The sequence below is a fragment of the Hemiscyllium ocellatum genome, chromosome 9, assembly GCF_020745735.1.
Source record: "Hemiscyllium ocellatum isolate sHemOce1 chromosome 9, sHemOce1.pat.X.cur, whole genome shotgun sequence".
Lineage (NCBI taxonomy): Eukaryota > Metazoa > Chordata > Chondrichthyes > Orectolobiformes > Hemiscylliidae > Hemiscyllium > Hemiscyllium ocellatum.
Window position 1 is genome coordinate 33,505,740 of NC_083409.1, and position 13,154 is coordinate 33,518,893.

Below are 13,154 nucleotides of genomic sequence, written 5' to 3' on the forward strand. Positions count from 1 at the left end.
TTTCCTAGCGTCCACCCTTTCCAAGCCATGTATTATCTTGTAAGTTTCTATTAAGTCTACCCTTAATCTTCTAAACTCCAATGAATACAATCCCAGGATCCTCAGCTGTTCCTCGTTTGTTAGACCAACCGTTCCAGGGATCATCCGTGTGAATCTCCGCTGGACACATTCCAGTGCCAGTATGTCCTTCCTGAGGTGTGGGGACCAAAACTGGACACAGTACTCCAAATGGGGCCTAACCAGAGCTTTATAAAGTCAGACGCTTTCAAGAAGAGAGATGCTGTACTAATGCAAGGCCAGAAATCCCTCCTGACCAATTCTCAGAAGGCAGTAGAAGCAGGCACATGATGCTCAGTGTCCTGGATCAAACAGTTAAGGTTAGTGAAGTTATCTTGAAATGCAAAATCCCGCACCAACAACTTTGTGCACTGCTCAAACACTGCACTTCAATGACCTCCATCAGTCAGAGGCCCACCGAAGATTCTCACCACAACATCACATACCTCAACCTTCACATTTGCATTCCATAGCTTATACACATTTTTGGGTATTGGAAGATGACAATCATATTAACTAAACAGTTTCCATTATTTTCACTGACATTCCTAACTCTCTCTTGCAGGTCAAAGTGGCACATGACTACAGGCAGAAACAGCATGCTTTCATACTCATAGTCACCAGCTCAGAAAATGATCTGCTCATTCTTTGAAGTATAGCTTGGGGATGGGATCTGCACATGCTGAGTAGGGAACAAGGGTAACATAGTGCTGGAAGAGGAGGATTGTGCATAGATAAAGGGGCAGTAATTGGCTGGATTAGACTTAAATTTTACTGTACTCAAGTACAAAAGTTTAGGTGAACAGTAAATACTGTCACCACACAAGGCACCATCTTAAGTAGAAGTGTCTAGGTACAGAATCTTAAGAACAAGATAGAAAGAAAGAACAAAGTTACACATTGCAGTAATTCTTAGTATTAAGTTGAAAAATAAGGAAATAAAGCTCAAAGTCAAATACTTCAGTCTTTTGAAAGTGCTTACTAAGGAGAAACCTGAACAATTGAGATGAGAGGCTACAATATTGTAGGTGTACTGGAACAGCTCGGTTGGGGCATGCTTGCTCTCGAGCGTAAGTCTTCACAGCACTGCTGGGATTTCATCAGTTCCATAGTATTTGCTGTTCCCAGTGCTTTCAGCATGAAGTGAATTAAACGGTTGAAGAATAGCATCAATGATGGTGGGTTCTACACGTTGTTGCCTGACTCAGCTAAGCTTGATCACAAGTGCTAGATGTTTGTGAGGAGCGCAAATGGGCAGAGTGTATCGATGTCACTTCCAAGCAATCTGTCCAGTTGTTTAATGCAAGTGTGGGACTAGCTAGGCCTTTTCAGAGACTAGTTATGAATCAGTAACATTGTGATGGATCTGGAGGCACACATAGAACAGATCAAATAACGGCAGCAGGTTTATTTCCCATGGGAACATGAGAAAACAATTGTATTCCTTTTTTTTTAATCAACATTCTATTAGTTTCATGATCATTGTGACGAAGACTGGCTTCTTTCATTAGGTTGCTTAATTAACTGAATTAAAGTTTCACCATTCATTCTGGTGGGACTTAAGCTTGTATCACCAGACATATTATCACTCAGATATCTTTCTGTATCCAATTGGTTTGGATTATGGAGCCTCAGTGACCTCTGTTATCCAAGAGTACATGATAAACTGGAAAATAGTTCAAATGTCACCTATCAGCCTGGAAAGATTTAGCCTCATAAATTTTTATCATCATAGACACTTTCTCGTCCATTGTTAATACAGTCCTGCTCTGAAGCAGGTTATGGATCAGACCAAACCCCTCAAAATATTGGGCATATAGTCAACACCTTATTTTTTTTTCTTACATTCAAGGTAAATGTAAGGTGCTGCATTCTAGATGCAATTTGATTGGTCACTTTACTGGTTTTAAACCAAATAAACTTTATTCATCCATTATAATTAAAATACAACAAAATAAAGAAGGAATTGGATTAACCTAACTCTGGCAACACGTAACAGAATATTACAAATTAACTGTTGCAATACAGGAACATCCCATAACACACCATTGGCAAAAGGCAAATTCAGAAAATAGATTGACATCTAAATCTGGTAGCAGGTACAGAAACCCCAGCTTTTGGCTGTGACTGAAAGAGGTGCAAAAAAATATTTTCTACCCCTTCAAGAACTCAACAGCAACCATTGCTGAATCCTAAATGTGAAATCCCTGGGTCTATAGCTGGGAGCCTGATCACTCCCATTCAGACTGTTTCTATGTTCCAACTTTTAAAAAGATGCCCAAGGCTTCACATAGAGTCATATAGAGATGTACAGCATGGAAACAGGCCCTTCAGTCCAATTCGTCCATGATATCCCAACCCAATCTAGTCCCAACTGCCAGCACCCAGCCCATATCCCTCCAAACCCTTCCTATTCATATACCCATGCAGATGCATTTTAAATGTTGCAATTGTACAATCCTCCGCCTCTTCCTCTGGCAGCTCATTCCATACACGTACCACCCTCTGCATGAAAAGATTGCCCCTTAGGTCTCTTTTATATCTTTCTCCTCTCAACCTAAACCTATGTCCTCTAGTTCTGGTCTCCACCAGCCAGGGAAGAGGCTTTGTCTATTGACCCTATACATGCCCCTCATAATTTTGTAAACCTCTATAAGATCATCCTTTTGTCTCTGATGCTCCAGGGAAAATAGTCCCAGCCTGTTCAGCTTTTCCCCATTGCTCAAATCCTCCAACCCTGGCAACATCCTTGTAAATCTTTTCTGAACCCTTTCAAGTTTCACAACATCCTTCCAATAGGAAGGAGACCAGAATTGCACGCAATATTCCAACAGTGGCCTAACTAATGCCCTGTACAACCGCAACATGATCTCCCAACTCCTGTACTCAATACTCTGACCAATAAAGGAAAGCATACCAAATGCCTTCTTCACTACCCTATCTACCTGCGACTCCACTTTCAAGGAGCTAGAACTTGCACTCCAAGGTCTACTTGTTCAGCAACACTCCCCATGACCTTAGCATTAACTGTATAAGTCTTGTTAACATTTGCTTTCCTAAAATGCAGCACCTCACATTTATCGATATTAAACGCCATCTGTCACTTCTCAGCCCATTGGCCTATCTGATCAAGAGCCATTGTAATCTGAGGTAACCTTCTTCGCTGTCCACTACACCTCCAATTTTGGTGTCATCTGCAAACTTACTAACCGGACCTCTTCTGCTCTCATCGAAACCATTTATATAAATGAGGAAAAGTAGTGGGCTCAGCACTGATCCTTGTGGCACTCCACTGGTCACAGGCCTCCAGTTTGAAAAACAACCCTCCACCTCCACCCTCTATCTTCTACCTTTGAGCCAGTTCTATATCCAAATGGCTCATTCTCCCTGTATTCCCTGAGATCTAACCTTGCTAACCAGTCTCTTGCAGGAAACTTTTTCAAATGCTTTACTGACGTCCATATAGATCACCTCCACCGTTCTGCCCTCATCAATCCTCTTTGTTACTTCTTCAAAAAACTCAATCAAGTTTGTGAGATATAATTTTCCACAAACAATGTCATGTTGACTATCCCTAATCAGTCCTTGCCTTTCCAAATACATGTAAATCCTATCCCTCAGGATTCATCCAACAGCTTGCCCACCACCGAAGTCAGGCTCACCTGGTCTATCGTTCCCTGGCTTGTACTTACCACCCATCTTATTTATTTTCTCATAGATTGCTCTTCACCTCTCCCCCAATCTCTCTCTCTAAAAGAAACCAGGACAAAACATACCTCTTAAAACCACAGCACTGCTCCTCGGATGCTGCCTGAACTGCTGTGCTCTTCCAGCACCACTAATCCAGTATCATCACAGCCTATGGCTATGGTTGCAATAGGTGGCAGATGTCAGTGAAGACATCCTTAGTGAAAATGAAATGCGCAATTACTCATTGAGATTCAAGTCTGAGGATTTGGCCCTGCCCTTCCCCTTCAAGCAGCTTGACCTATTTCATGCCACCTCTACTCATTCTCATAGTAGGGCTGTCATCCAAAGTGGGGGGTGGGGGGGAATGTTCCACTCCATTGACATCTGAGAGCAAACAGTTCATGCTGAATTCCTTAAGTTAAAGCCAAATCCTTCAGCAGACGTTGCACAACCAAATACTCCCCACAATTAAAGTTACTGTTAGTAGAAATAAAGAAGCAACTAACCTGAAAGTGGATGCAGTGATGTCAAATGAGTTCTAATTTATCTGAGATTGGAAAAGGACCATAGCAGGAGTGTTTAACTCAAATTTGTTCGAGCTGCCATAAATTCCGTTTCGTGCTGATTGACGTCACAATGTCTCAACTTTGCGTACTTCTGACAAGTGCTCCCAGCTTGCAGGCTAACACATTTGCTGAAATATTACCCAATGCAACTTGCACCAGAAGTCTGTGTGCACAATGTGGGTGGAATTTCAGAGAAAAAATACAGCGCTCTTAGCACCGAGAAAAGCCAAACTTGAAGCGGCTAAATTTGATGGTCATAAATTTTAATGCTATGTTCTACATTATGTTTGCCCATGCTCATCATTTTATTTTCATAAAAAGCTCAGCAAGCCCAATGGAATTTTCATGTCATCAACAAACCACTTGTGCAGCAGAACAATCATGAACAGTATGATCTTTTAAGACATTTGCTGATCACTTTTTCTGGCAGTGTGACATTCTCAGCGTGAAGCCTAGCAATTTTGTTAATTATTCCTCCCTTTATTTCTTTGACTTTCAGAAAGAGCCAATTTGTTTCCTTGCCAAAAAGCAGAAGCCAACTATACTGAAACAAGTTACAATTTACAGGCTTTCAAAAACCTGATGTGGCAACACTTTTCAAATTATTTGGATAAATGCATAATCTATTTAATTTTAGCTTTCGTCTTTACTCTATAGAAGGCCACACACGTTAGTTAGGTTAGTATGTGTGGACATCATCATGCAACAGTATATCGAAAGACTGTTATGTACTTGTGCAGCCATATACTCTGTCTGCAATTTCCACAATGTCAGACTTTCCTCTCAGACAGTTTGAAAATCATTTGCATGAATGCAAGTTTGTTCGCTGAGCTGGCAGGTACGCTTTCAGACGTTGTGTCACCTTACTAGGTAATATCATCACTGAGCCTCCGGTGAAGCACTGGTTTTAGTGACCCGCCTAAACATATAAATAGCGGGTCACTAACACCAGTGCTTCACCGAAGGCTCACTGATGATATTACCTAGTAAGGTGACACAACATCTGAAAACGAACCTTTCAGCTCAGTGAGCAAACTTGCATCCAGATCCTCAACCTGAGCTACACATCTTCTCAAGACTCACTAATCATTCAACCATTGGTGCCATGTCTCATTCCTTGCACTCTCTATCCCACCAATTAGATGCACATTTTCCTTTTAGGTACGAGAGCAGTAAAGATTGAGGATAAATTTATTCTTAGAAATTTTATCCAGCTAAACATTCACCATGCAACCAAGGCCATACATAGTCAGAAAAAAAGTAAGAATCATCACTTATGTTGTGCCTCACATACCAGTGGGAAATACCACTGCCCATTCAGTTTTTAAATTGCATTAAGCAATGTTTCAGATCTTTTTGATTAAATGCTACATTCAGACAACTATTTCTCTATTGCTTATGTCTTAAACAATCAAACCATTCCCTTAAGTCAATCAATAGACCTTTGCAATCACCTTCCTCCACAGTATTGCCCTTTCCTCCTTGTTGTCATCTTTTCTATTGCCACCTTGAATCTTTGTTTTTCTCCCTGCCATTCATTGCCCACTTTCTCCCACTCCCAAACAATCTTTCTGTCCTCCTCCTGGCATTGTTCTTTCCCCCAGCCATCAACTGCTAATCCTATCCACCTCCCTTACACCCAAGCATGCCCATTCCAGCCTTTCCCCCACCACTCTGGTTCCTCTCTCAGCCACATCTATCCCACCTATATCTCATATCACACTGGTCAGTTTCCCTCCCCTTCCCTCCCCTCCGTCTTTTCTCTCCAAGCTGCTTCCTCCATCCCGGTCATTTCCCTCTTAATACCATGACTCTCCCCTGCTGTTACTTCCTACTGCTGTATATTGTAAACAGAAACAATGTTCAAGCTAGAACTCCAGTCTTGCTGTGTAGCAGCCAGGCTCCTTTATGGTAGCCATGAGCATATTTGGAAGGTAGAGGGGAACATTGTCTGAGGGTTTTCATCAAAAAGTGATAACATGTGAATTGTTCCCCAGAATGTCTCTGAAATGAGTTGCCATGACACCCTAAGTTTCATGTTTGCAAAAGTTTTGCGATCTTTCCTTCCAAAATTGTTGGTTTACTTTGATTCAACACTCAGAAACATTTCCCAGTTTGTTTTTTTTGGAAATATTATTGATACCTGTATAGTTGCTTACAGAATGGATGTTCTTTTGCAGAGTGGACATCGTCTCCTTGGACTCCTGAGTAATCCATGTTTTATCTGACTCTCCACGCAGATGAGTTCAAGATTTTCCTGAAGAAGTTGCCGACTGAGTATTTCCTGAACTCTTCGACTCTCCTGCAGCTGTGGACAGTGGACATCAGTCTCCAGCATCGCTATGAGCAACTGGAGGCCAGCTTAAAGGGACTCTTCAATAAGGCGCAGAAGACCGTCCGCAAACTCTTCAGCCTAAGTAAGCGCTGCCAGAAACAACCGAAATTCGTCCTTCCCAGAGAAAGGTACAGGATATTCACACACAACAACATCTAGTTATTAAAATACTCTTCCATTTGAGACCTGAATGACAAGGCTTGGCACTGCAGTGTGATTGGCTTAATATATGGCAAGACCATTGGGAATGCATGAGTGATGTAGGGGAATGCACATTTTTTTGACAGGGTTATGATACAGCAAAATGTATTGAAGCTCAAAGGTGTTTATGATTTTTGTAGTTATCACTGTACCTTAATTCCTATCATTGACAACAATCGTAAATATGCAATAATGATGAGTAGATTGGGCCTACACTTGTTGAAACACATTAGTGGTGACCTTATTGAAACATGTAAGAATCTTAGAAGACTTGACAGGGCAGATGCAAGTAAGGTTTGTTTTGCTTTGTGACAGATTCTAGAACCAGAGGGCAAAATCTGAGAGCAAAGAATTCCACATTTAATAATGAAAAGGAACTTCCTTTCTCAGTGAGAAGTGAATCTTTGAAATTCTTTACTGCAGAGAGATGTCGAGGCTGGGTATTTTAACATATTCAAGATTAAGATGAATAGTTTTTTAATCAGTAAGAAAAATGTAAGAAAATGGAATTGAGGATTATCAAGTCAAATATGATTTCACTGAATGGTGGAGCATTCTCGATGTGCTGAATGTCTTATGGAATTAACTATAATTAATAATAGTTACATATATACCTGATGAAATGCAACCTGCAATTCAATCCATCACACATTTTGAGCTCAAGGGGATGGACTTTCATAAGCCTTGTCAAACACTAAGTATCTATTCTAACAGCCCTCTGTAAACCTATCATACACTCAGGCTAGATAAGAATCCATACATTTCATGGTCATTTCTTACCTAATTATCAGGATTTTAACCAAGATTGCACCCCATAATGTGACTTTAACAGCAGGAGATAGTGGTGTGATGGTGATGTCATTAGGATGATAATCCAGAGACTATTATTCAAAGGGCATGGGTTTAATTCCACCACAACAGCAATGAAATTCAAATTCAATTCATAAAATCCCGAATTAGAAGCTCATCGAGCTGCAGCTAATGAAATTTGTGGCCTTGTTGAATGTAATCAATACTGAAGGGAATTAATACAAATTTCCCGGCTGGCATTAATGATCGTATCGAAAGGGCAAACAAAGTTCAGCAGATTTAAATGTGTGGAAGTATATTTTGCTTTGAAGAATAGGGAGGTCACATTATTTGAAAGGTGCAAGTCTCGGTGTGGGAAAAAAATAGAGGCAATGGGATTTTGGACTACAACTACATCAGCCACTAAATGTTGTACAATGCCGAAAATGTACAATGCAAATATAAAGTTTATCTCTCTGGGATAGAATTGAGAAGTAGAGAAGCTGAGCTAATCCTGCGTTGAAACCTAGCTACTCAGCATTTGAAACACTACATGTAGTTTTAATCGCCATATTATAAATAGAATGTAGGAGCACCAGCAAGGTACAGAGACCATTTGACGGACATGTGTGAGTGTACATATCAGGAAAAGGAAGGGACAGGCTGAATCACTTCTTTTACCCTGAGAAAAGGTGGCGTGGATAACAATAAAGACATTTAAAAGATAAAAAGGTGGTGTGAAAATGTTTGTGAGGAAGAGCATAAAACTATGGGCCATCAATGTAAGATAGCCCCCGAGAAATCCAATTGCAGTCTTGCTATAGCACAGAAAGAGACCATTCAGCCCATCATATCTGTGCCATCTCTCCAACTGTTAGCCAGTTCTCTTGCCCTTTCCCCATGCGCCAGCATGTTCTTTCTATTTAAATAATTACCCAGGGAAGTCTTGAAATGCCCTATTGAACCTGCCTCAAGCACACTTCCAAGTTATGCAACTTATTTTATTCAATTGTGGGATGGGGGTGTCACTGGCTGGCCAGCATTTATTGCCCGTCATTAGTTGCCCTTGAGAAGATGGTGGTGAGCTGCCTTTTTGAATCACTGAAGTCCACCTGCTGTGAGTTGACCCACAGTGCCATTAGGGAGGCAATTCCAGGATTTGATCAAGGAATGGTGATGTATTTCCAAATTAGGATGGGTGAGTGGCTTGGAGGGGAACTTGAAAATGCTGGTGGTCCCATTCCTAACTCGAAATTCCTAAAATTCCTAACCTGAACCATTTGTGTAAGAAAAAAAATCTCACCTCACATTTGCTTCTTTTGCAATGAACTTTGTATCTCCACCTTGTTATTCTTATCCTTGTCTTTCTTATTCAGCCACTTTTGGAAGTGTCTGTCAGATCACCTCTTAGCCTTCTTCTCTCCGAGGACAACAGCCCTAACTTTGTCAGTCTCTCTTCATAACTAAAATTTGAGATCCCTTGAACCATTCTTGTAAATCACTTCTGTACTCTCTCTAATGCACTCATTCATCCCTAGGATGCTAAGGTCTAACAAGTATCTCCTCCAAGTTCAACATCACCTCCTTGCTTTTGTAACCCCAGGGCAGGAATATTAAAGAAATCAGAAGAAACTTCTTCACCCAAACACTGGTGAGAATGTGAAAGTTACTACCACATGGATTGGGTGAAACAAATAGTGAAGAAGTGTATAAGGGTGGCGGGGGATTGCGGGGGAGGGGAGAGTTGGGGACCAAACAAAATATGTGAAAAGAGGAGATTTAAGTGAAATATATGGCAGGAGGTCCAAATAAAAACAGAAAATGCTGGAAACGTCAGCAAGTCTGGCAGCAAGAATGGAGAGAGTAATTAAGTTAATGTTTCGAATCCAATACAACTTTTCTTCGGAACAGGGAAACACAAATACTAGTAAGGTCTGGTTAAACTGAAGAGGCTGTTTCCCTGCCGTATGCCTTCCAGAATTAGGGTTTGCGCTCACTCTGCTGAGTAGGAGGAAATGAGCCGGAGTTCTCTCATTGGATCACCATCCAAACACGTCTGCCAGCAAGAGTGATTGGAAAGCGCCCTCTGATATTCACCAGCCCAGCTCACTTATGGAACTGGATGAGTCATTGGAGAATGGCTTAACACCTGAGGAACCATTCACCAGGGAAGAGTCATCATCTCCAATACATGATCTAAGCTCATGGGAAAATGCTATTGGAGTTAGCACGATTGCTGAGCTCATAGTAATATATTAAATGTCCAACACATAAACCTTTCATTCAGCCCAAAATGTTTATGCTGGTATTAATACTCCACATGAGCTTCCTCCCTGCTATCCTATCTGACTCTAGCAACATATTCTCCACAATCATGGTTATCACTAGCTTCTCCTTAATTTCATGAACGCTAATCATCTTGAAGGCCCGCTAGGTAGAAACTTTTATGTTCTCATTGCAGCATGGGTTTCTCCAGAATTCCTTTGGTTTGTTCATTTGTGGCATCTAAGATAGTTAACCCCAGTTTTGGAATCGTTCACAAATGACATCTGCCATAAGTCTGTAAAAGTAGGGACTTGTGTTAGTATAGGGAATGATCATTGGTAAAACTATAGTCCAGCTAAAGAAATGAAAAAATAACTCATCTCATTGCCAGAGTGAATGTACAAAGAATGTATTCCACGTAATCATCGACTTTCTCTCATTAAAAAGCCCTTCATAATTTAAGGATCTTCATTAGGTCACTCCTTTGACTTTTCTTTTCGAGGGAAAAGAGACGTAGCTTGTCTGGTTTTCCTGATAGTCTTACCCACTTGTGGTCTCATCATTATAAATCATTTTGCACTTTCTTTAACGGATTTTATTCTGTAGCGAGCACAGCATCATAAATAAGTTGGAAGCAAGTTAAGGGCTTATGCCCGAAACGTCGACTCTCCTGCTCCTTGGATGCTGCCTGACCTGCTGCGCTTTTCCAGCAACAAAATCTTTCAGCAAGTTAACACTTCCTAGCAACCATTATCAGCAGTTAGTGACTACATCAGATCTCGCCAAATACTCTTTTTGAAGGTTAGAAGCAAAGATTGAAGTAATACCACATGCTGACGTTCCATGCATTTTCAGAGGATTGTATCAGAAAGTGGTCTTGGTCAGATCTGAAATGTGTTTTGCCAGATATTTCCATCCATGGGCATGAGGATTTATTTGAACAGTCACTGATGCACTAAAAAGATCCCTACTCACCACCAGCGAAAGATTTTGCACTTGCTAATCACTTGGTTGGACAGTAACAGCAGTTTTCTACTGTGCTGAAATTCACTAAAAGTTGAGTGATTCTGGCATCACAAAACTTGATTTTAAGACAGGCACTGTGAGGGCACCTATAGGAGGTAATCTGACATCAGCCTGTCATCCTGTGCCTTTCATTACCTCTGCTCTGAGATTAACATGCTCTGAGGCTGATTTTAGCCCTTCTCCACACTCTATGAGCATTAAAGTTTCATCCTGCATTTTCAACACGGATCGAGAAATTGCTGGCAGCAAGGAACCTGGAGCTGGTGTGATGGGAAATGTGTGGCAGATTGGCACCGATTTTCTTTCAAACCAGCAGCGCATCTTGTCAAGTAGGTACCTGTAGGCAAACATTGTACCGAGGGAATCGGCCACTAATTGAGCAATGTAGTTGCTAATCCTTGTCTGTAGTTACAGTTCAGAAAGTGAAACAATCAGTACGAATATGCGATGGAAAACATTCTCTACTGACTAGAATTAGAATCTCCTTGACCCAATAAGTCCACACTGACCCTCCAAAGAGTAACCCACCCAGACATTCCCCTCCCCTACTGTCCTATATTTACCCCTGACCAATGCACCTAACCTACACATCCTTAAACACTGTGGGCAATTTAACAAGGCCAATTCACCTCACCTGCACATCTTTGGATTCACTTAACTCTGCACGTCTCCTCAGTATTGGGCAGTACAATGACTACACTCCCTGTATTATCTGTGAATTTATCGCTGGATGTAGAGTTATAATTAGCGTCAGACTAATTACTTACAGGCAGGTTAAAAAATCATTTTATATTTCGAGCTCTGCATGGTGATGAATAATTCATTCTGTTTGTGCCAATTCCTGAAGCCACCTTTTCCTTCAAGTTTATTGTGATGTGCAACTACACAAGCTCTGTACCCAGCTGGAAGTGGAAAGGCTGCCTCTTATCCTCCCAGTAGTGCATTTTGCTCTGGACGAGGACACATGTTTGCCCTCTCGTATCTTAATATTTCTGATTGCCTCAATAGATGTCATCTCCTGTAAGATTTTATTGAAGATTTGTTCAGCTAGGGATTTCATTCAGGAGTGAAAGGAAAGTAACAATTACCTAGGCTCATGCACTTGGAAAGTTTGTAAATGACAGTGAGAAATTTCATTCTCCTTTAGTGGGAGTGCCTTGCGAAACCTGTCTGAGGAATCTGTCTGAGGAACCTGCCAGAACAGATGAGTAACAATGTTCATGCAGGTAGCAACAGAATTGAGTCCACCTGGCATTGTGTGAGTGATGTTTTTGTCTAAATCTGTCCTCAAGATATTCAGGTAAATTGAGGGTCAAATTAATAAGTAATCAAGGATTACACAAGAAAAAGAAGACAAGATATCAATCTCATTTGGCACTTCAGAAATGATATGCAACCTAGCAACCAAATAATATAGGCTAACAACCAGATGATGGTGACCATGAGTCCTGAAAGGTTATCATGGAGGTATAAGAAGCAACTACAAAGGCAAGTTGTATGTTGTCCTTCATCACAAGGGAATTTGAGTACAGGAATAAGGATGTCTTGCTACATTTTATGTAATGCCTTAGTGAGACCATACCTGGAGTATTGTGCAGGGTTTGATGTCCTTACTTAAGGAAAAATATACTTGCCATAGAGGGAATGCCATAGGGCTTTACTGGACTAATTCCTGGGATGAGGTTATTCTCTTTTAAGGAGCAGTTGAAGAAACTGCAACTTACATATTCTCTAGAGCTTTGAAGGAGGAGAGCTGATCTTTTTGGAAATGTAAGAAATTCTTAAAAAGTGTGACTGTTGGGCGCAGATAGGATATTTCTTCTGGCTGTGAATCTAGAACCAGGGGACATAGTCCCAGTATAAAGGATTGACCACATATGACTGAGATGTGGAGGAACTTCTTCACTCAGGATGGTAAATTGCTCATATTGTCTATCCCCAAAGGATGGCGGAACAGCAGTCACAGAGTAAGTTCAAGACAGGAATTAATATATTTCTGGATATGGATGACATCACAGCATATAGTGATAGTGCAGAACAATGGCATTGAGGTAGCTGATGAGCCTTAATCTAATTTATTGACAGACTAGGCAGAACAATTTGAATGGCCTCCTCCTGTTCCTGTGTATCCAAGTGATTCACCACTTATCCCTTCCCCTGATCTGGCACTGATCCAGTCCTAATTCATTGTGGGATTCCCTTGAGTTGTAGTTTTATTAAGAGTT

The 13,154-nt window shown here is 41.0% G+C and overlaps 1 protein-coding gene across 1 annotated transcript in view; it reads left to right on the forward strand.

Moving 5' to 3' along the window:
• Positions 1-13,154, forward strand: part of LOC132818654 (BMP/retinoic acid-inducible neural-specific protein 3-like) — a 169,826-nt gene that overhangs the window by 121,266 nt on the left and 35,406 nt on the right. The window contains exon 6 of the mRNA XM_060829667.1: positions 6,554-6,776. Within this exon, the coding sequence (XP_060685650.1) occupies positions 6,554-6,776 (223 nt within the window). The remainder of the gene's footprint in view (positions 1-6,553; positions 6,777-13,154) is intronic.